We start from the raw sequence: 25,706 nt of genomic DNA on the forward strand, positions 1-25,706 counted from the left end.
AGTGGGTTACTTCAGGAAGACAGACAATCAGGCTTCCCCTGACATCGGTTGAAATACCAGTCTTATTTATCATGACCAACTAGAAGATATGTTGCTAAAACAGAGGATCCGTCTTTATGGCTCTGTGTACAAAAAGCCTGCCTGCAGATAGCGTAAATCTTTTATACTGCAGGCAATAGCAGCATTTCTTTAAAGGATTATATGAAAGCAGCCTTCAGGGGCAGGCAAAAAATAGCCACTGTGTAAGGTTCTGGCCCCCAGCTCCTGTTTTGAGGGGTCTGTTGTGTATAGCTTAGACATGTTCCTGGTTCTACCAAAACCATTTCAACAGTTATTTACCTTCTCAGCATGCCGTTATCTTCAGTAGAAGCATGACAGTAGGCTTTAAGTACATTAGTTTAAGACCACTGATCTAAGGATTGTTTTTTATTTGCTGCAAAAATCTTACTCCTATCATGTCATATAGACCTCACATATGCTTAATTGCACTTTACGTCAAGTTGATCCCTTAAAACTCTAACGCTACAGGATTCAGATATTAATTGCTTTATTAGTTATTAAAATTCTTCCCATCAACAGACTTGGAGTGGCTGACTCTGCAGTAGGATGCTACTGGGGAGGTTGGCCCCGTCTTTGGAATAGTTCAGCAAATAAATATTTGCCACTTGGGGGCATTTATAGACTGTTAATGGAGCATTTGAATTTAAACTCAGAGATAAATGATGAGATGATCATCAATTACAGATGATGATTTTGCAGCAGAGAGGTCCTGGATTTGAATCCTGGTCTTGTGTCTTTCTGCGTAATGTTTGCATGTTCTCCTCTTGCATGTAAGGATTTGCTACGGGATCTCCACTTTCTCCCAGAGTCCAGAAACATGATTGTTGGGTGAAGTGAAAAATCTAAAAATACCCTTAGATATGAGCGCAAGTCTGCAGATTTGTCATGCGTTTCTGGGACCAGGGTGCACCCTGCATCTTGAGCAATGATTGCTGGAGATGGGCATTAAAAAGAGATCAGAACTGTTATTTACAAATCGGAAAAGTTTTATGAGGATTAAAGCTGTTCAAATAAAGTTCCTTAAAAGTTGGTGTAAAAGTCTGCATGAGTGGTGTGAGAAAGTGTTTTCCCCTGCCTGTTTTCTTAGTATTTGGCATGTTTGTCACACTTCAGTGTTTGTGTTTGGTTGTGTTGCAAAATGAGAAAAAAGAAAAGAAAAAAAAGAGATAAAATCAGACAGGGGCAAACCTTTTCAAATGACTGTACATCTGTTTTGTTTTTCTTTTCTGAGAATGGGTCATGGGGTAACAGACCCAGAGAGCCCTCTCCCATGAATGGATGGATGGATCTTTACTTCTTTATGAATGTAAAATTGCAGCTGTAAAATTATTTAATTTTAAGAGATGCATTTTGGGTGCTTGGGTCACAGCTGGGATTGTTGGCATGTATTGTATATGTTGAACACCCATTCAGGCTAAAGCGGTATACAGTCTTTACAGGTGGTTCTGTGTGATTTTATTTGGCTTATCTTAGTGTTTACCCATTCTATTGTGCCTTCAAAACCTCAAAAGGAGAACACCAAGGAGAAATTCTGATTAGATGAGCAACTCTACTCTTCCCTTGAATGAAAAAATGCATTATCCCATTTCCAAGACGGAGCACATGGAGGAAGTTTATGTAAGCCTCTTCAAGCTTAGTCTTTCCAGAAAGCTTTCCTAAACTATGGAAATCAATGTTATATTTGAAAATGATAAAACAGGATAGCAAAGTCTAATGTGACTTACTGGTAGAAGTACTGCTTTATTTTGTAAACTATGAAATATAACAATGTTTTATTCATTAAAAATGTCAAAGGCTTGCCTCGAATGTTTTTGCAATTTAAATTACTCATGTTCATATGTCCATGTTTGCATAAGAAACAAGCTGTGCTTGTGTTGTTTTGTGATTACCTATTCTGATTTTAAACAGACTTTCTCTGCAGGATTCCTCTGCAGGAGCTATTAACAAGCAGAGAAAGCCAAGCCACTCAGATTTAAATATTAAAGGTATTTAGGTATATTTAACTTCTTTAGTCTTGTTCTCACACAAAAGCAACAGAGTAATTACTTTATTAGTTTATTTATTAGAATGGACCCATTTCATGTTTTGTGATTTTTCTTAAAGGTTTACATGATTCTCTTTAAAACAAAGGCAACATGAACTTTTTAATGAACTTTTTAATCATCGTTTTTGTATATCAGAAATGGGGAAGCAGTGGTCAGTCCTACCATTTGCACTCACAGCAACCGAAAACATTACTTGCATTATAGAACCTCTGGGACAGACTGGCGTCCTGTCCAGGGTGTACCCTACCTCTCGCCCGAAACGTTCGCTGGAGATAGGCACCAGCACCCCTCCTGACCCCGATAGGGACAAGGGTGTACAGAAAATGGATGGATGGATAATAGTACTTCTTGAGTTTTCAAAATAAATGATTGCTTAAAAACAAAGGATCTTTTTTGTCCCATTAGACAGCAGATGTGATATTTGCAATACAATTTACTGTGAGCTTGTCAAAGTAAGTGTAGAAAAAATCGGGCCTGTTTCAATTCCATTGTCATTTTATGCTCTTTGGAGGCTGTGACTGAAATAGATTAACTGAAGAATTTATCACAACACGTATTATTTGTTGACTCCACAGTGTTATAATAATGTAGTGGGAGGAAACCTGAAGGGTGGTGCTTGCTGTCAACTCTGGATGTTTTAGCACTCTTTGTTTTTATGCCATCCAAAATTGGCTATGACTTTTGGTTGGCACCAGATGAACAGAGAGTTTCTAGTCATGGGGCTTAACATAAAGTGGGGTGGGGGTATGGTTGGTGAGGGGATTAAGGCCTCATGCTGCATCACTGTCATAATCCATTAAGCTAGTGGAAAGGAGTCAGCCTGGACCTCAAACAGTTTTTAGAGGCAGGAAAAGATGCTACACCTCTTGGAGAGTTCATTGAAACCACGGAAGAGTTACTCTCTGAGTTGGGTAATTTAGGATGAGTTTTTTTTTTTTTTTCATTTTCACCATTTAAGATGTACTTAGCAAGTCAGGTTAAACCCAGGAATAACCTTAATGCAAGTATAATCCCATACTGTAGACATTTCAAGTAGGACAAGTAGGACAGAGACAAGTGTATTAGGGGGCTGCATTCTGCTTGCTGAAGCTTCAGAATTGTACAGATTTGTATTGTACTAATTTGTACAGAACAAGTCAGAAAAGGTATTCTGATGGTCTGCATCTATTCAGCTACATATAAGAAACTGCTGTGTATTTTGGCACCTTTGTATGAGAACCAGAATTCACTTCTGCAGTTTTGGGTACAGAAGCTTGTTTGTTGGACAAGAGCTGACTATCGCAGATTAGGAACTGCTCCAACATTGCCCTTTCACACATACACTTGCCTGTTTATTATGCAAAAATAAAATATTTACTTAACCTCTGTTATATTCCATGCATTAGTAGGTGAGATAATTGAGAGATAATCAGTGTTATTTACTTCAACTGTTAGTGGTCATACTGTTATGACTAATATACATTTTGTTTTTCTGATTTACTGAACCTGTACCAAACTGGTCTTAAGTCTACAGTTACATCCCTATTATCCTGCTATCTGACTTGATATACAGTACAGACCAAATGTTTGGACAGACCTTTTAATTCAATGAGTTTCCTTTATTTTCATGACTATTGACATTGTAGACATTGCATCAAAACTATGAATAACGCATGTGGAAATATGCACTAAACAAAAAAGTGTAAAACAACTGAAAATACCCCTTATATTCTAGTTTCTTCAAAGTAGCAACCTTTTGCTGTGATTACTGCTTTGCACACACTCTGCATTTTCTTGATGAGCTTCAAGAGGTAGTCACCTGAAATGGTTTTCACTTCATAGGTGTGCCCTGTCAGGTTAATAAGTGGGATTTCTTACCTTATAAATAGACATGAAAATAAAGAAAACCCATTGAATTAGAAAGGTGTGTCCAAACTTTTGGTCTGTACTGTATATTCAAATATCTGTCTTGATTATATTCAAAATGAAGTAATTGTTATTATGAGCCAAAAAGTCTTACACCAGTTTCTGGTCCACTATTGACACCATTCACAAGTGCAAAGTAATTTCTAAAGATAATACCATAGGCCTTAAAGTTTCCCAAAAGGGTGAGCTATGGTTTCCAATACTTATGGATACCCACTCACACAAAATGCTTCAGTCATCTGCCTGATTGTGCATAATTCTTAAATCCACCATTACTTTTCATGATGTATAGCACAATAAAGTAATGTAAACATTTTAAAAGAATTCCAGACATCAAGGGGTCTGATTTTAAATGGGAGGTACCATGCAAAATTGACTTTTTTGAGCTTTGTATGTCCTGCACTTATAAATGACTTGTACTTGTATCTTGCTTTAGCTAGTCCAGAGGAACCTGCTTCACACTACATTCAGTCATTCACCTACTGATGCACACATTCACACACTGATTGTGGTAAACTACTACACTGTACCTATAGCTGCCCTGGGACAGTTTCACAGCAGAGAGGCTACCATTCATCGCTGCCGGCGGCCCCTTTTATCATACAGACAGCAATTGTCAAAAGAATGATTGTATACCACATCAGTGGACAGCATGGAGAAGGGCAGGAGGTTCTTAAAGAGACAGAGGCCAATTTCAAGGAATCAGATATGGCTATGGTGGGAAGTAAAATTTCTTTGAATGTGTACAACGTTTTCATAAAAACTGAAAGTGAACCTTGATTGTTCGATAAAATGGTCCTATGTGTCTGGAAATGCATATATTTCCCCCTAAAAGCACTGCGTGTTTTTCTAAATAAGTCAGCTTTTTAAAGATTGTAGAAGATGTCATCTTCATCTACAATCCAGTGGCTATTAGCAATTTGGATTCCAACAGGTTCTCTCTTGCTTCATTACATGGGTCACTAACAGCCTCTCCAGTACTTTCAGAACGTTTGGATTTTCAAGCTACTGGCCTCTAGTCATTGTCGACAGATGTGTACTTTTTTTTACTCGTCACAGAAAGGCAGGATGTTTTCCAAATCACTTCAATGTAAACTTGAAAGCTCGGGTAGGGTTAAATAGGTAATGAACTCATTTGGCTAGGTAGTTTTCATTTTTATGGATCTTTTATGAACAACAAGGATGAAGTAGGCAGGACTAATGAAAGTTTAGTTTTGAAAAACACAAAAGCAGATCATTGAGAGGCGATGTTTTAGTTACTAACATTTAATTTAGTTGAACTGAAACAGTTTTTACTTCTCCCCAGGATAAGTTTGCGAAATCTGCCAGACTTTCAAACTGTCATTGATTTTGAAATGTCAATGATCTAGAGATTTTTGAGATCATCAAAACAAATACTTAGTGAGAAAATAATTAAATGTGTAAGTGGTCTTACAACAAATACTTTGTAGACTGTAAAAATAGCCAGCTAATTCTTAACAGTGCTCTGTTAGCATCTGTCCTTTCATTTGTAGTCTGAGGTCAGTTCTGGATCTTGTGAAACACAGTTTCATCGGTCTTCAGGATGTTATCTTTTGACACTTTGCAAGTTCAGCATATGGCTTCCCCGGTGTCCTGAACTGCTGCTATGCACAGATGCTGCTGTCCTTCTGTTTTTTTCTTCTTGAAAATAGAGAAAACTCTATACAAGAAGAAAAAGACATGACACAATCTATCCCTTTGGCTGCAGCAAAGAATAGCAATCAAAGTCTGAAGCTAAGCTCCCTTCATAAATCTCTTAAGCAGTTAAATAAGTTTGTTTGAAAAAATACTTATTTGATACCGGCATATTGTAATATGTTCTTCGAGTGAACATATAAGGTATTGTATTTTAAAGCTGTTAAAAATATGTATATGTATATATTTGAATATAAATAAGAGCTGCTGTCTTTTGTGTAACTTGTCTGTGAGAGTGAAGATTTAATTTGTCCACTAGGGATTATTCCAGTGCATTACCTCCACTGGGGAAATAATCCATTGCCGTGAGAATTTACTTTTTTATGGCAAAGATTCTTTTTCTCATGCATATGCATGACCGTTGTAAATCAAAAAATGAAAATAGGCATGTTTTCCAATACACCATGTGGCTATTAGATATTGTTGCAAATTGAAGGGACACAGTTACAGTAATATAAGTAACTGTTCTCGATTCCTTTATTTTTGTTCTGCTCTGGCTCCTTGTATTTCTCCTTAGCTTTTTTGTTGTAATTTTGTTTTTTCATTCTTCATTAAAACTTCAAAATGTACTCAGATTTTGAACAGTTCTCAATGCAGAACAACTGTTCTGCATTTAGGTCCAATATCAACACACAACATGACATGACAATTTTTTTTCAGTGTGACTCAAACAATAAAATTTGCCTACTTGTACTTAAGAATTTGAAGAGATGTAGCTGTTTTGTGCTTAGAGACTGAAAAGGAGACTGCAAATCTCCAATTACAAAACTCCTGTGATTTTTTTTAAAACTTCAACTTCAGTTATAAAGCACTAGTACTTTTGCACCAAAAATACCTTCATAAATAGTAACTCAGATCATCACAGAACGCCACATAGTCTGATAAAAAGAGAAAAAATTATTACAATGTAATTTTAGTCAATTTTTACAGTCAAGAATGAATCAAGTATATCATACTATGACAAGAATCATGCTGAATCCCTGAAAGCAAAATAAAACGGCAGTTAGGATGATAATAATAATGCAAAGGAAGAATGAAACTAAAAGATTTACTAAGGCCTTAAAAAGAGAAAATGTTAAAACCTATTGCAGTCAACGCAAAATAAATCTCGGAGTTTCACCCTTAAAAAAAATCTGGAACTTGCTTAATTTCTGTGTTTTTACTTTCCCTTTTAAATGAACAAACTGTCCGCTTTGGTATTTCTGTTTTGTTAAATTTATTTACAGCATTGGCTCTATGCTTTTTAAATCATGTTCATGGGGGTTTTCTCAGAAAATTTCCACCAGTGTCTACCACCAAGCTGAGATTTTCTCACATTGACATTTCTGCACTGCATTACTATTTGCTTCTTAGTCTCCTAAAATCTATTCAGTTCTTACTAATCCACAGTTTTAACTTAAAAACTTATGAGTTGCACCAGTCAGGCTTTTTTGGTTGGTAGATTCTAATTTCAACAAGTTTGATTGTTTTTCTGGTTATAACTCAAATGAGAAGTAATCTGTCACAGCGTCCTTGATACAGGCATAACATATAAAACATCTTATAAAGACATTACAATGTTGTGCTCATTTATGCATCAAAGCATATTTTCCTGACCTTGGGCTATTATTTTATTCCATTAGATTGAAAAATGTCTAATTTAGTAAAGTAGAACAGTATTGTAGTTACTTCTGATTGAAAAAATAGTTAACTTGATAAAAAGTTAATATAGCATCTTTTTGATGCTTATGTCTTTTTTCCATGTTGTGTGCTTTTATGGTTGTTTCTGTACAAAGACTCATTTGGTGCCACTGATGGCATTACAGCCCCCAGATTGTACAGACATGTTTTGTCCTGTCTTCCAGCAGCTTTTCTTTTGGCTTTGCACCACTGAGCTTTTCCACTTTTCCACTTAATTCTCACTTCACTCGTAGTGTAAAAGATCACAATGTTAGCTGGTGTGGCCAGTTAACTTAATAAAGAAATTAATCTACTGTACAAGACTACCTGTATGGAGGAGGTCGAATCTCCTAAAAGCTTTGCGTATGATTATGCACATGCATGCAAACCTTCCTTTCTTATCATTAGCCGCTAAAGCATCACTTATCCAATGAAAACGGGTTTCGGAGCCTGAAGGCAAAAATTGAATGGCTACGCTTTGCCATAGGGATTTACAACTTACTGGTGAGCCCACTGGTCAGTACACCATAGAGGAAAGGTCACATAGCATTTAAAACCATTGAGCAGCAGTATAACAGGAAAGCAAGGCTTGGCTAGAATTTTCCTATTTAAGTTAAAATAAGACAGTGGGAATGTCGGATGCATATACATATGTAGTTGAACCTCTTAAAAACAAACAAGCAACCATAATGTTAGCTTGCATCGACTTACTGCCACTCATAGAAATAAGATGAGGCTGTTCACTGGGAGTATTTGTTTCGATAAGGTGCTATTCTGCTTGTTGATGTGCATATCATAGAGTTCACAGCCTTATTGTTCTGACATCTATAAAGACTATATTCAGGACTGTAATGTTTGAAAACTTTCTGGGTCTGAGAGTTTTTTGCAGGGATGGTAAAGCTTATGGTTGATAGTAGTGTACATAAATTTGGTCCAGCAGAAAATGCTGATAATATTCACAGTGAATAGGCTTTCCTAAAGTCAGTTACCAGCTGCCAAGGTAAGGCTGCATTTCAGAGACACTGAATTCATTTTTGTTTCGAGTTTGGCCACACTTGGGTGCACCTAAGGATGCTTAAATGTCATCATTCAACCTAAAGCTAAATTATTTTCATGACTGTACTGTACATAATATTAAGAGACACAAAAAGCGAGTGTTGCAGGACCCTATACAGGGCAGCACTTTCCACTTTGAGATTTTTTTTGTTTTTGGTTCTATTTCACCCTTACACATTTCAGAACAGCAAAAATACATATAATTACTAGGCAAAGATGCTTTGACTAAAAACATAATTAAGTTTTAAAATAATTTTATCAAGGCAAAAAAACCAAAAAAAACCCTAAAAACCAATGGGGCTTTTGTAGAAAAGTAATGACCCATTTTCACCATCCAAGTAAAAACATTTTTGGCAATTGTCTTGCTTTCATAATTACTTTAACTTAGTCCTAATAGAGAGTTCTTTGATAAGCTCAGCCTAAGGTCATACCACAGCATCTTTCTTTAATTTGACTAGGCCACTACTGTACATAACATTTATTTATATCCATGTAGAGGTGGATTTTCTGGTGTGGTTTTTCACATAGTCTTGCCTCATAACCCAAGTGTGCTTGGCATAAACGCACAAACCGATGTCGGGACATTCTCCTGAATGTCCAGGAGGAGACATTAATAATAAAATATTATTTCGTCTTAAGGGCTTTAAACATTTCTACATGTGGTGCCAGTAAACATGGCCCTACACTTGTTTAAAATAAACAAAAACATCAAACTCACATCCACAAGAAGCATAGGAAAGCTTGTACTTATATACACTTTAATATGTTCCTCATATTATAACACTGGAGTGCAAAACTTTCCAAAATGTCTGGACATGCAGGAGAATGTATCTACCAATATAAATTCTGGTAGAGATCAGAATTTATGGATCTACTAATTACAGAAGGTTAGTCAGATTCTGAAACAACCCAAGAATCTGGGTTGTTCTTAAAATAAACTACTGTTTATTTTATTTTATTTTTATTTTTTTTGCTTTCTGACAATTACATTAAATCTGAACTTTGCTCCTGCAAAGGTTCACCACTGTTCCTTTTATTTTTAATTTGTTAAAGTTTGTCACTGTTGTTCACTGTCGACCTAAACCATTGAAATGGCTTTGTAACCATTTCCAGAGTGGAAAGTCAAAAATCAAACATTTTGCTATGTGTTGCAGACGACGAAACATTTTGCACTCTAGATGAGACTTAAACCTGGTCTTCAATATGATATTTGATAGCGAAGAAATGCATAGCACGATAATTTAGAGACTTGCGATTCAAGATATTTTAATGGATAAAGTCGGATTATTTTACACCGTTTATGTTCGGAAGTTTGAGTTTTGATGATTAAAGTCAAAACTCGATTTAATTCAGTTTCAACCATGAAACTGTTATGAATTATGTCTTTGGATCGCTGACTCTAATCCCAATTGGAGCTGTCCTTTTCTTTGTCCCGCAGTTGCAAGTTAGGATTGGTGTAAATCATTTAAAATCTATTCTGTATACCTAATTTTATGCAGTTTAGTGTGGAAGTTGCTTTTAAGTGAAATTCCCTTGAAACAATCTGAGATTAATGCTGATTTCACTGATTTTAATCCTAATACAGATTCTGCTGTTGCAAACGTTGAAGATGTATTTTAGATCACAACAGCACTCCAGCAGTGCAGATAAATCTTGAAGGTGGATAAAGAAGTTCCAGGACTTTAGGTTGTGGAAAAAAACAATTGAGGAATCTATAGTCGAATTGTGCCTTAAGTGTAACTGAGCTGTTGCTTTATAATTTGCTTTGAAATAATAAGAAGGTAATGTCATGAAGGGAAGGTAATATAAAAACAATTATTCATGATATGAATACATTTGCCAAGGGAGGTTTTCAAAATCATAATTGACTCTTTGAACAAGAACACTGACACCTAAAAGGTTATCTTGGTCTCATATCAGCGCCACTATTCTTAGATTAGTCAGGAGTGAGGACATGCATCATTAAAGTCTATATTCCAGGCTAGAAGCCCTGAAGTGATGCAAGCTTGACGGGACATAACATTGCTCTTAGTCTTTTCAGAGTTTAGATTCTTACTTTACTCATATTTTAATAAGTGATTAAATCACATCATATACACATTGAGGCCTCTGTTCTTATACTAACTTATTACTGACAGCACTGATTGTAAAAACACTTTTTGGCTTTTAACTGACCAATTGTGGTCACCAGTAAATTTCTTACTTTTTTCAAAACCAATCTGGGATGTTGAGCTGTTTCACCCAGGTCAAAGTTAAACTTGGTCATTTTCATAATATCTGGATGCCATCAAAAATTCTTTGTCTCCTAATTTACAAACCAATAGAGGGCATTATAGAAATATGTAACACTGAACAATATTACAACACTTGAATGCATATTTAGAAAATTTTAAAATCTCTACTAAAGTAATTACTTGTGGACAAATAATGCGATTCTGTTATCTAGTTTTTTTATTAGCTTTGTAAATGATGAGTTCTACATGAAGGAATGTAAACATTGTGATTACTGGCATTAATTAAAAATTAATCTCCAAAATTGGTACAATACTCTTATTAAAGACAAAATAAACAAAACAAAGTCACAAACATTTTTATCTATGTTTTGCCGTTTCTTCCTCAAGTAACAGTAATGCCTTCTCATGTTTCCCAGGTGACGACTCTGGTGAACACCAGCAACAAGGGACCCTCCAGTAAGAAGAAGGGACGCTCTAAGAAGGCTCATGTTCTGGCAGTATCTGTGGAGCAGGCCACTCAGAACTTTCTTGAAAAGGGCGAGCAAATTGCCAAAGACAGCCAGGATCTCAAGGAAGAGCTCATTGCTGCTGTGGAGGATGTTCGCAAACAAGGTGTGTTGATGTTTTTACTGCCTAACACTGGACATATAAACTGTGCTGTAAGTAGAGGTGTACGATTCTGGGAATTTTGGTATCAATCTGATTCTGAGTAACTGCAGGCTAAGTAGTTACTTACCCAATTCCTATACAGATATTTTTTTCTTAAAATGTCATTATCGTTTAATAACTTGGTGATTTGACGTCAGTTCATTGATAATAATTATGATGAAATTCAGGGCAACGATATTAGCGAATTAAGTTTTTTATATTAAACAACTAAAATATAACACAATGGAACAAAAAAAGAAACAGAATGATTCCCTTTCTACCTTCTACTACACACAATTGTTTTTTTTAACTAACTATAATCTGCATGTAATCTAAGTAGGAATATTATTTTCCCTTCAATAGTTAAAAGTGTTTTCATAGTCCATATTAATATTTAAAAACATTATTTTTTTAAGGAAATAACTATTTAATTAGAAAACTTCTCTGGACATAAAGACAAGAGCTTATACAAAAGAGAAAAAACATTGAAGAAGCTATTTATTCGTAGAAATGAATGGATGATACTGGCTCAGTGCTTATGACTAAAATGAAAAGCACTTGTGACTTACCTTTCAGTAATGATGTTCCCACTGACATCAATTTGCTGGATCTGGTGAGTAATTGACATAAAATGCTGTTTGGGAAAGATCCTTGAGTGTCAACAAACGTCAGATTATATCACAAATTTAGAAGGATTTAGTGAGTTGAATTGGAGAGGGCAAACCGATTGGTACTCATTAGTTTTTTGCTTTACCTGATGCATCCAGCCTTATGAATGTAGTGAATCAAGACAAGGATCTGTCTAACATGAATGTTTAAAACTTCTGCTTTTAACATATTTTCTTCCTGCCTTTTGTTATTCATTTGGAAAAGAGCTCATTAATACTAAAATTTTGAATATAAGCAACATCTCACTTTAGCAACAACTATGTATGCTCAGTAGGTCTTCTTCAATGCTAATCTTGAAGAAGAATTTGGTGGTTTACATGTTTGCTTATGCTGTTTCCAAATTTTCTCCTTGTTAGTTTGAACATAGAAAGTATCTGTTGCTAAATTCTGTCCAGTCCTGTCTATGTGTTTGTTGTCACTTTCTTCTTTTTTGATCCCAGCATTATCAGTTATATTTTTTTAACCATGTGAGAAAATGGGTGTGTTGTAGGGAGTACATAGAAAGTATGCTCAACATTTTTTACTTGGCTTTTTTTGTGTTGAGATCAGATCAGCTAGTCTTAACAATTCTTCTCAAAATGACAGTGAATTCCCTTTTAAGTAAAGGCGATTTCAAATATTGTAGCTTCTTTTATTATATTGAATTTTCAGCAGTCCTTGGCTGCTACTGCACTTCACTGTTGACTTGTGTGCTGTGACAAACAGGACTTATGAGGTGTTTGCAAGTGAGGCTATCCTCCAAATGGGAGCACATGCACAGTTAAATCCATACGGAAATGAAACAGACTTTAAATCTGTCAGAGGCTCATGACTTATGTCTTACCAAATTTGTCATGTTGAAATTAAATTACACGTTTTGGATCAGAGACAGCACCCAGAAGAATCTAGTAAAATCTAGTTAGATAGTGCTAAAGGGCAGACTGACATAAGCATGCTCTTCATGTATATACATCAGTTAGTTTTTGTACATTCAGTAATTTTTTTCTGTACTCAGAAAGATGTTTCTCTGCTGACGACTGACTGAGCCTTAAGAATTGACATTATTTGTGTGAGTGTATACATAGTGTATACATGCATACATAGTGCTGCTACAGTCAGCACTGTTTCATTACAACACGTTCTGAGTTTGAACCCGCTGGTTGTTTCTGTTTGGATTAATGATTTTAAACTAATCATACAGTACAGAATTGGGGTGTCAAGATCATGTCACAATTTTCACAAACCCAGTATTGTATCTCGCCTCGTCTCTTGAGTTAGAAGTATATTTTCATTGTCAGTGTTCTGTCCTCACAAAAGGTGAAACTGACTGTATGTGTATCTTACTAGACAGACACTGAAAAGTCTATGGATTTACTTCCATTGCTTTAATCCATAGAAATCTTGTAAAACTGAAATAAACAACACTGTAGAGTAGTGCTTTTAAAAGAGTGCTCTTAACAATTGTAGCTTTGTCTGCGAGCTCAATAATTCTGTGCAAAACAACAAAAACACACACAAATAGACCACACAATGGTACTGCACAGTTAACATAAGCATAATGTTAACAGTTAATACTAACTTATATGTACAGTACAGACCAAAAGTTTGGACACACCTTCTAATTAAAATGGGTTTTCTTTATTTTCATGACTATTTATAAGGCAATAAATCCCACTTATTAACCTGACAGGGCACACCTATGAAGTGAAAACCATTTCAGGTGACGACCTCTTGAAGCTCATCAAGAAAATGCAGAGTGTGTGCAAAGCAGTAATCACCTCAAAAGGTTGCTACTTTGAAGAAACTAGAATATAAGGAGGTATTTTCAGTTGTTTTACACTTTTTTGTTTAGTGCATATTTCCACATGTGTTATTCATAGTTTTGATGCCTTCAGTGTGAATCTACAATGTCAATAGTCATGAAAATAAAGGGAATTCATTGAATTAAAAGGTGTGTCCAAACTTTTGGTCTGTACTGTAAATGTATGAGAAACTATTAGCCCGTCTGCTAGCATGCTAACACCAATTCCCTTGAAAGCCAAATACAAGTTGTCATGCAAAAGTCTGTAAATTTTCTCAACTTAACTAAAACTGTTTTATGATGCACAGTAGAACTACAGTATAGTCTCATGCTTTTGTCATGAAATAAACAATCATTTTGTATTGTACAGACCTGTGTGAGCCAAACATCATCAGGAAGACCAGAGCTTTGCTGAAACTTTCTATTTTCCCAGAAACTGTCAGGGGTGGCTAAACATCCCAAATAAGAAATTTAAAGCACACACATCCATACCAGCACTCTCGGTACTCTGTACTCAGTATTCATAGTTGTTCTTTTGTTTTCTTTTGTTGCACTGATACCAGCCAATGTGAGTGAAGGAACAAGCTCCACAAATTACTTTAACTTGGGAAGTATAGATTTATAGTGTTTTATCTTGACCCTTGTTGTATATAACAAAACAAACAAAAAGCTTTATGGATTTTAACAGAAAAGAGAATGATTTTAAACATTTTCATTACAACAATTTATTTATTTGTTTGTCAGTCAGTAATGTCTTCCTGCTATACAGAAGTCACCAAAATCCACTAAACAAGATGTTGTTCAATTGTCAAGTCTCATTGTGCTGACCTCAGATAACATAATTGACTTTTCTCTTCCATTTTGCTGAACTGTGTCACTCTGCTGGAGATCAGTTATACCATTGATCTCCTGACTGTATTCAGTTAATCTCAAGTAAATAAAAGATTTTCACGTACTGTGTTGCATGCTAGTGGGATTGATTAGGTACAGATATACAGTAGACAGATTACAAAGTAATCTTGTCAAATAAGCATTTATGATAAAAACCATTCAGAACAAAATGGCACTCTTTATTGGAAATTGGAGATGACACAAATCACAATAGTATCACCTCTGCACTTTGTACAGCAGCTGGTTGGGAATGTCAAGTATTTATTTTAACATATATGAAGGTGTTTTTTGTTTTCCACTTTTGAACATCTTTTTGTAAAAATCTGTCCTTGGAAACATTATTATTTTTAAACATTATTAACATACTGTAGTGCTTTTATTATTTGACTTTGAGTCAAGAGTTGTTTTGCTGATCTGCTCTGCCTAAGTTACATAAATAATTTCAGCACACCAATAACTTGAATTACTGCAGTCACAACAGTACTGAGTGAATTTGGCTTCTGTTCAGCTGTTGTAATGAAACCAACAAGTGGACTTATTAAAATAATAACATGCATTCCATCTTCATAGTTTCACCTTTAATTACAGCAATTCCCATGGCTCTGAGGATTCTTCTCTGCACATCTGTAACTTTTCTCATCTGCTACTATTTTGTTTGACACTGTGCTGCCTGTCTGATTTTAATTTCTGATGTAAAACAGCATCTTTTTATGGGAGAACTCTAACTTTGTAGGACTTTGCTGCAGATAAACTCACAAGATAAACAAATATATCTTTTAGGTAATCTAAAAGATAAAGTAGAAGTTTCTTTCTTGAGTCAACAACTATTAATTACAATAGAAAAAGTAATAAAGCCATCACTATAAATCTTGTATGAAAAGGCTTTCCACTGTTGCACTCTGTCATTCCTTCTCCACACATTGTATTTTATAGAGATTTATTAGCTCCTAAGTTTTAGCGTAAATAATGTGCTCACACTCATACTCATATGGTTTATTGAGACCCTGTAAATCCAACTAAGTTTAAATTATAGAAATATTAAGTGATTGTAGTGGGCAAACACATGCTGACACAAAAAAATGGTGATTTCTTCTCTGCTTACCTCACTTTTTACTCAATCCATTTGTGCAGGAGAAACGATGCGCATAGCCTCATCTGAGTTTGCTGATGACCCTTGCTCTTCTGTGAAACGTGGCACCATGGTGAGGGCTGCTCGCGCCTTGCTGTCTGCTGTCACCCGCCTGCTCATCCTTGCTGACATGGCTGATGTCATGAGGCTGCTGGCCCACCTTAAGATTGTAAGTGCAATTTGTCCTGTGTTATGAATACATCTTAAATGGAGCTTCAATGACCAGCTTTGTGGTTAAAGGAATAATTATGTTGGTTATGCTGTATTTTAGCATTTTATGTAGAATCTTTTATGTCATGTTAGACTGTCAAAAACATACCTGGGGTGTTGCATTGAATCTTTCTTGCATGTTTGAATAATCCTTGAACCTGCTGGGGGAGCATGAACATCTGCTCCCACAAAGCATTTTCTACAAAGCTTCTCTTTGGAGCTACAGTCTCCAGCTGAGTTTCCACCTCAAGAGCACCCCTCTGCACATCTTACCCTCTTGGCTCCACCATACTAGAGGAAGCAGCAATTAGCAGCTAACTGATGGAACTGCTGAGGTTATCATACAAACTTCTTCAAAATCCAGCACTTTTTGAAATGGTTGTAAATGACATAATGAGAAGCATTGTTGTGAAGACGTAATAAAGGCGGAGTGTCGGAAAGAGTTTGAGCTACTTAAAGAGACCATGACCAATATCCAAGGCGTCAAATTGCATTAAATTTCTTTTTAAGGTATGCCTAATATATACAGCATTTTTATATCAAATGAAGGCAACACTGTTACTTGATTGTGCTATAAAGTGGGATTATATAATGGCACCCTTTTAAATTTGCAATTAGAATTGCATCCCAAGTGAATAAAAAACAGAGATCCTTTGCTGAGGTGTGGTTTTAGCATCATATGCAGGTTTTATGAGATAATGAGTTCCTTTGCTGAAAGAGGCACAGACACATAAACACACGCACACTTACACACACAATATATACATATATTGGCTTTTATCACCAAGTCACACATATTAGCATATAAATGAGACATGGAGGAGAATCTTGAAAAGAGACACTGTAATCAGTTAAAAAACTTAGGTTACTTGGTCATTTATTATTCTACTAGCTCAGGGCTTAATGGGAAAAATAAATATACAATATTTAAAATGCCAATATGTTTGTGATATAAAGCGCACATCCCTGCAGACATCTTCAGCCATCCAGTTTATCATTCACACAAATAAGCACTAATTGTTCTTTCTTTTTGCTTCATTCTTTGGGTTCACAGAGTTAATTTAAGTCAAGAGATAATCGTGCAAAGGCAATAGATGAATAGCTTATTTGTAGGGAACAGCAGCAAGTTAGTGGTGTTGACCTGCCATTCAAGTTTCTCAGATCTTGACACAATTGATATGTGCCAGATGAATTTTCCACTCTTTGGAGACCTCACTGCGACTTTAAGAATCTGCTATTCGTCTATGTGGCACCGACACTCTCCTATTCAGGGAACTAGTGAAGTTCAAGCTAACATGGGTCAGGGCTGTTTCAGCTGCAAAACAGTGACCAATACTACTAAGCACGTGGTCATGATAATCTGCCTGATTGGTTTAGGGTACACAGAAAATATGCTGAAGAAACCGAAATTTTACTATTTGGGCTTTATGGAAAAATGATAGTGGAAAACTGTACATTCCCCTGAACACACTACCCTCATGGCGAAATAAAGTGGTGGCAGCACCATGCTGTAGGATTGCTTTTCTTAAATGGGTACTTGGAAGCTGGTTACATTTTATGGGAATTCCAAACTACAGTGCAATCTTGGAAGAAAAATAGCCCAGTAAAGTAAAATATGTATTTAGGTTTCGACTTCTGAGACTATAAAAAATTTTGAGTGTGAGTGTTTGCATGTGTATTTGACAGGTTGAAGAAGCCCTGGAGGGAGTAAAGAATGCTACCAATGAGCAGGACCTGGCAAACCGCTTCAAAGAGTTTGGAAAAGAGATGGTGAAACTTAACTATGTGGCGGCTCGGAGACAGCAGGTAACTGTCATGCTGTCTTTTAAAAAAATCAGGAAAATAAGCTAAGAATGAAGACAATCCAATAAGTATTCTTTCCTAACTTTTCTATCCTGTCAAGGCTTTTGTTTAATCATTTTCAGAACTTGCTTATGTAGTTGGATAAATGAGCTTGTAAAATATGGTGTTCAGGCTTAATTTTCTGCTTCTGAATAAAGCATTTTAATGGATCTAGTCAAGGATTCTGACAGATTACATTTTGGAAAGTGAAGAAAAATCTGTACACAGTGTCACTATAAGATTCAGATAGAATCTTCAAAGTGAAAATGAACCTGTTGAGTCTGAAAATAACTTCTTCAAAGTTTTTCAAAAACTAGGTAACTAGTCTGGCTAGAAGATTTTAGACTTTTTTTCTCACAAAGGTCAGCCACCATGCTGCCAACTTTATCCAGAGCAAAGCCCTGAATTGCATCCATTCCAGCTTCACAGCTGCTAATCTGATGACACAGCTTCAGCTTTATGTGTTTGGAATAATACCAGTTCATCAAATGGGTCGGGAATTTGTTTCCTTCTTAGAAAAGATTGGAACCATTGCATTAATGTTTTCTCTCCTGTGAATTCTTGAGATACTCAGCATTGCTGACATTCTTTTCAAACCTATCAAATGAGTTTCTAGCTTTTTTTTTTTCTTGCAACATTATCTGTTTGTTGTTGCATAGATTTTTCTACAAAATATGAATACTCTATTCGAGTAGTGCTCACCTGAGAACTTTTGTCTTGTCCTAAGGAGCTGAAGGACCCTCAGTGTCGGGATGAGATGGCAGCTGCTCGTGGCGCTCTTAAGAAAAACGCCACTATGCTGTACACGGCCTCTCAAGCCTTCCTGCGCCACCCAGATGTGGCTGCCACACGTGCCAACCGAGACTACGTGTTTAAGCAGGTCCAGGAGGCCATTGGAGGCATTTCCAGTGCTGCCCAGGCCACTTCACCCACCGACGAGAAGCACGGCCATGCTGGCATCGGAGAACTGGCTGCTGCCCTCAATGAGTTTGATGTAAGTCACTCTGTTTTCTCTGTTTTTGATTGAAAATACTGCCGTTGGTTCAGGTGGATTTGCCCTTTGCTAAGTTGACCGTAATCCTTACGTAACTGAAAAATCTTCAGTGGGTTTGAAACTCACTAGGGAGGAATCAACATCAGCATCACTTTCTTCATTTTTACTGGAAATAAATGATGTAATCTGAAATTGACAGTGTATTTCATTTCTTACCACATATAACCAATTTTTAAGTGAGTTATTATATTTGCCCTGCTTTAGTATTTTTTAATAAGTCAAATTTTGTCCTCAACTGAGCTTTTTCAAACATAATTCTCTGCTGCCCTCTGGTGGTTACTTAAGGACAGTGAGAGTGGCTGTACCCCATAATCTAATCTGTTAAACAGATTTTATATTTTTGTTGTTTGTTTAGATTCATAGATTCAATTTGGCTTATTCTGTCTTGAGATATATATATATATATATATATATATATATATATATATATATATATATATATATATATATATAGTAGGTATATATACCTACTTCAAGGTATATATACCTTGAAGTAGAAAAAGCTAGGACATGAACAAAAAAAGATTTTAGGACATGAACAAAAAAAGATTTAGATGCTGTCAAACTATAGCTTGCAAACCCCACCAATCCTTTTCCCCTCAAAAAAAATTCATGTCATGTTTCTTATTTATAAACAGGCTGTTTGGTAATCTTCTGGTTTAACTGCTAATAAGGAGAATTTTTTTAGAGAGAGATTTATCAGACTTGTGTAACACATTTTCAAACAAGTACTGCACATTTTCAATGATTGTCGTTCTATGAAGCTCTTACCTGAAAAGGAACCCTCTGCCCCAGTCTGAAGATTGTTGAAAAATGGAGAATAAATTGAACAATTTTAGTCTCATTTTACCAGAGCATAGTTTCCCATGTTTGCTGGATCCACTACATGATTTCTACTTCTCTTTTGCTTTATTTTTTACGATGACTTTCTTCTTGCTCTTCTTAGATGCTCTTTAATTTGAGTACTTTATCTTAGCTTAATACATAAAATCCCAATAAATCCACTAAAGTATAGAATAGAATATGGTTTTCCTATTTACAAGCTAGTTAACAAGCTGCTCCATCCAAGGCATTAAATATTATTAAATACAAATATAGCCATAGACAATATAAAATGTATTTATAAAAATAATAAATATGACTATGGTAAATACAACATGGAAATATATTAATCTACAAGTGAGTCCAAAGAAAACTTTGATTTTAGTCACTCAGAGTTACGCATTGTAAACTCTACAGGCAGAGACGATTGCCTGTGGGGCTCTGTGGTGTATTTTGGTATAATGAGTCTCTAATGTGACAAAATATGAACATGTTCAAATTGCTTCTATATTATTGCAAGACGTTATACATTCTTCATTGTCAGCAAATTAAGTTCTAGTCACATGGTGAAGCAGTTTGTATAGAAAAAAATAGCTGAATATATTTTACTGTCAACTTTGTGGTTTTAAAGTTGACCAGACTATTTGGAGATATTTATTTTCCCTTTTTTTCAACAATGGTCACTGTCTGTTTTAGATGCTGTTTATGACATTATGTAGTAAAAACTAAAACTCACTGAGGAGAATCTTCTTTTAATGTGTTGAAAAAGGGCTGATATTTCCCTCAGCAGTTTTTGTTATCCATGGAACATGAGACTTATTGAATTCTTGATAAGTTATACTGTTAACTGTTTTTTATCAGTTTTTTTCATGCTATAGTTTTAGAAAGCAAAGCTAAGAGCCTAATGCTATGGACACAGTACATTGCTTCACAGTCTTCACAGATTTTGAAAAGACAATTTCACACTAACATGCTGGTTTTAAGTAGTTGTTATGTTTCTTGACTGAAAGACTTAGGGTCTTACTCTTACCAACTTTGCCTATGGCAGGACCAAAGACTACAGGACTTATCAAACTAACCTAACGTGTCAAACCTGTGGTATTCTTGATTCTCATATGTCAGTTGTTTAAGCTAAAACCCAAATAAACCACTTTATTTTATGAGTTGCTGAAAATGAGAACATTTTTACCTTTGAAAATCGTATTAGTTATTTGATGCTCATAATGTTGAAGATGCATAACATAAAAATGTTTATAAAAAGAGCTCACAATTGATGTTATCCCACTCCTTTTTATGTTGGCTGTTGGCAACATGCACTTGTACTGTAATCAGTAATAAGTTCATTCTGTCCAACTGATTTCTTTGAGCTAAATCTGGATGCAAACATGTTTGTTTGACTGCAACATAAGTTAGGTTGGGTCTGTTCCTCGGAACACACTGGCAGACTCCAGTCCTCAACCCATCTCACTCTAACAGATTACTGGGTCAACTCTCCCTTCTGACTGCCCCCAACTAGTGCAGACTGACGTAGTTTTTTCCCACAGGAAATTGGGGGGGTCAAATCAGGCAAATAATTGTGTAGTGTGACTCCAACTTAAAACACTGAAAAATTATGTTGTTCCTCTTGCCTATTTACTGTAGTTTCTAAACAATTCCTTCCAAGTTTGGTGTAGTTTATATTATGAACTGTTAGTTGCACAAAGGTTTGACCTTTACAGACATTAAAGACTTCATGATTAGGTATCACTGTAACATCAAATAAGTGGCATGTTTTATCATATAGGATTTTGGGTTTTTTTCTCTTCATTTTGGATTAGCTGCCTAAATGTGTTAATACCACCAACTTAATAGAAATAATGCCAATTCATTCTTTTGACATTTGTACCTTAATTTCATATCTACAAGTTGCCTTTTTAGCTCCTCCTACTTCAATTTTCTACCTGCAAACTATTTCATAATCCCATATATAAATCATTGTATAAGTTTATTTTTCATTTTTGTTTTAGTATAAAATTACAAAAATATGACTAGAAATGGTCATAAAAATAATAAAATCTCACTTCAAATTAAATCTAATTGTGGATTTTTTTTGAAAACTTTACATTTCTTTCCCTTTCCATTATTTTGGTTGCGACCCCTAGTTTGGCTCAGTGATTCTTACACAGTATGACAGATTATGACCACTGGTTAAGCTCAGTTAACTCTAAGCAACTTTACAATTGAGTACAAGTACATTATAGAAATGTTTTGCATGATTGATACATAATGTCCCATCAGGGATGGTACCATTGCATACCCGAAATGTTTAGCATAGAAGAAAAAAGCAAAGGTGACAAATAATTTCCAAGAAAAGTTTTAATTTGTGACTAATCATTAGGTCAAAACATTTAATCTAATTCTCATCTAAAAAGGTTTCTACTAAAACACACTTTGGAGTTTCAGTTTGTTTGTTTTGTGCTGTTGGAATCTAAAGTTATGATAAATCTTTGAGCTTCGGTTTCACTGGGATAGATAAAAGCAGCCATTGTTTTCTTTTGTCAGATTAGATTGTGTTCTTGCCACTTTATTATTTCTGCTGTTCTACAGTTTCACATCTTCCTCGCTTACCATCTTATTTTTAGTAGGATTTACTTCACGTTGATGCAGATTTTCCATTCTTTTTCAGTTACTTAGGCTAAATAAAAAAAGTGCCAATAGGATTTGTAGAAATTATAAAAGTAATATTGCCTGTGCAGTCTTTTAGCATTTTGTGTGTGTTGTTTATGAAAATAGTAAAATGTATAATCAAAGAACTTATTTACTTAATACAAGCAGTCTTCTGTTTCTTTCACTACTTCTACAAAAAGTTTATGCAGTCACATTCTCACAGATGAAAATCCTACAGCTGTGACTTCAAATGTTTAGAATACAATGTACATATAAGGTACAAAAACTTAAATGTAAAGATTGATATTTTCTTTAAAACCAGTGTTGCTTGTTTAAATAAAGTGAGTGACATCTTGTGGTACTGGATTGGAAATACAAAACCCAAGATTAGGACTTCGAGCTGATGCTGCTGCTGAGCAGGGGAAATGTTATGTAAGGAGGGCAAAACCCTTGAAATAAACAAATTAAATGCATGTCCAAAGTCATTAAAAAGCCAGAGAAATTAGAAACCGTGTTGCGAACTGCCACATTTACTTTAACACTATCCTGATATATTTATACAAGACTTTAGTCTGACATTTTCACATCAACTCTGTTCAACAAAAACTTTTGTGTTTAAAAAAGCAAAAACTCTGAATTTAATTCTATTCTATTTGTTTGGTGGACAAGCAGTAGTTAAATGAAAGAAATTGCCCTTTGCTGAGCCTTCTGCGCTTGCCTGAAGCTGATGCATATTTAATTCTCAGCACCACAGAAACAGACAATTGTCAGATCTCAGAATACTAATGCACTGATTTAGTGAGCTATGAGGCATGGCCTGTGTGGCCTCATTTAGTCTGTGTGCATGAGTTTGCATTTGCTCAAATTTTATTTCATCATTTTCACCTTTGTTTAGTAACTAAATGCATGCGCATATACAAGCAAGTTTCCTCTATCTGCAGTCGGTAATTTACCCGCTATGAATCCTGCTCTATTACATACAGCACTACTTATTTTAAGGTGATGATCTCTGTTGTCTACGAGTTATTGTCAGACTGTCAAAACTCATTGTTCTGATATATGGATCTGAGTGTCTGTGAAACACATAAAAATATTTCAGTGTTTGAGCTATTTTGAAGTTTTTAAGCAAGTTTTGAAAAAGTTGTAGCCAAGAGTCTGCTAAATTTATTAATGTGTTAAGTGATTGTAACACACTCTTTTAGAGTAGTTTATTTCTGTACTCTGCAGGAGTAAAGTTTAAAAAAGCTTGCCACAGATTGTTCACTAAATTGAGATCTGCATTTCAACTAGGCTTTGCTAATCAACTAGTCTCAATTATTTTGCAGCCTCAAACATGATTTCATGGATTTCCCAGTATTTAGCTTCACCTATCTTTTAATTAACTCTGACCAATTTCCCAGTACTTCCAAAAGATTTAATTCTCACAGCCTGATGCTGCCACCACCATGTTAGATTGCGGGGATAGTATCTTCAAGATTATATGCAGTGCTATGTGAAGCCAAAATGTTAAATTTTGGTCTTGTTTGACCAGAGCATCTTCACATTTGACAAATTCTCCCACTCATTTGCAAAGTTGTGATTTGTGTTTGCAGGCTGTGTCAAACACACAGACAATTGGATTTTAATATTTATGCTGTTTTTTAGTCTTGTGGGGGTTTTGAACAAGCTGTAGCTTTGAAAGTTTTATTCATACATGTGCATGTGTGAAGGGACCTGGACAAGCTGTGCTCTGCTTAACTGCTCACAATTTTGCTAAGACTATAAGTATGGCTTATTTATTCAGCACCCTGTTATTACTGTTTATTACAGCCTTCTAAATCCAGATATTATTGAACATTTCAATCAACGAGGAACTCAAACGTTTAATTAAAGGACACACTGACTGCTATCAAGCCCATATTAAGGAGTTATTATTCTCACGTTGTCAATAAGTAGTGCTATCTTATTAAATTAGTTAGGGAAACCAGGAGAGCATACAAACAATATCCCTTGTTTTTATGCAGAAATTCTTTGAACTCAGATTGTTCCCTTTTACATTTTAGGGCTTCCTAGTGTGTGATTGGATAGGAAATCATGTTAAACCAATTATCTCTGCAGGTCCTTTCACAATGCAGTTTCTGACATTAAAGGTTAGATCAAAAATTAAAACGCTATGATCACAGTCAGGTCCACAAAGCAGTTTATGAGTACAACAGGAAAAAACGACGTGACCTCTTCTACCTTTTCTTCTACAACACCGACAATTAGTTTTGAGTAAGTCCACATAGAAGTCTGAGGGAGTGGATCTATTAAGAACAAAAATGGAGGTCAGCTTCAGCTCAGGTTTAGCATCGTTTGACATATAACAGAGAGGCTGACGTTAACCTCAGTCCACCTTTTACCTTTAAGAGCTTCTTATCTGATATATCACACAGAAATGCTTTGAACAGAATGCTTTGAAAACTTGTAAATATTTTCACTTACATTTAAAAGCTACATTTTTATATAAATTATTAGCGCATATTTATGGTTTATTTTTATAGCTAATCTTATGACTTTTATGTTAAATGTCAAATGTCTTATATTTAAAGTTATCATTTATAGATTCACCTTATATCTGATCTGATTAAAAACAAGTATGATTACATTTTTTTAGACAACTATACTTTCTCCCATTATTCCAATTTTTTCTATTTTTTTAATGATTTTTGATAATTTTAGAACTGAATTGTTTTATATATTAATTTTGTGAGTAAAAAAAATATTTCCTTACATAAACACATTTTAGAAAGTGTTTTCATAATCTGCACAACATGCATTTAGACTTCAAAATAGAGCAGAAAGAGAAAATATAATATATTCTCAGAGAAATGTATAAAATAACATATAATTTCTTGTTAAACTATTTTGCCCTCATGTGTAAAAGCTTAATTCTGTTCAGTGTATTGAAAAAAACAGGAACTTTGTTCCTGATTCATCCTGTTATCTCTTCAGATCCTCCTTTCTGCTCTCTGTGGAATTGTGTTTTATTTTTTAGCAACAACCATTTCTTAAAAAAATCAAAGCAAAACAAAAATATTGTCCATAGCTCTAAATGAAAAGGAAATGAGAATCACCACTGAAGTATAAATTCAATCTCATACAAAAATCTATCAAGATAAGAAAAGAATAGAAAAACAAGCTTACACAGAAACAAGTTGTCGTTGACCTTCTAGACATTCGATATTTTCCTTTGATAAGAGATATTGTTATTCACTAGGAGCAAGCAAGAATATTATGAAAACAGACCCAGACGCACCTATAAAAAAAAAGACTTTTGAATAGGTGTCAACAGCTGTGACCACAATGCATTAAAGTTAGC

At 35.2% G+C, this 25,706-nt stretch overlaps 1 protein-coding gene across 1 annotated transcript in view; it reads left to right on the forward strand.

Moving 5' to 3' along the window:
- Positions 1–25,706, forward strand: part of ctnna2 (catenin alpha 2) — a 313,802-nt gene that overhangs the window by 18,358 nt on the left and 269,738 nt on the right. The window contains exons 3-6 of the mRNA XM_023333734.1: positions 11,092–11,287; positions 15,795–15,961; positions 17,689–17,808; positions 18,572–18,838. Coding sequence (XP_023189502.1) covers positions 11,092–11,287; positions 15,795–15,961; positions 17,689–17,808; positions 18,572–18,838 — 750 coding nt within the window. The remainder of the gene's footprint in view (positions 1–11,091; positions 11,288–15,794; positions 15,962–17,688; positions 17,809–18,571; positions 18,839–25,706) is intronic.

Source organism: Xiphophorus maculatus, chromosome 5 (genome assembly GCF_002775205.1).
Source record: "Xiphophorus maculatus strain JP 163 A chromosome 5, X_maculatus-5.0-male, whole genome shotgun sequence".
Lineage (NCBI taxonomy): Eukaryota > Metazoa > Chordata > Actinopteri > Cyprinodontiformes > Poeciliidae > Xiphophorus > Xiphophorus maculatus.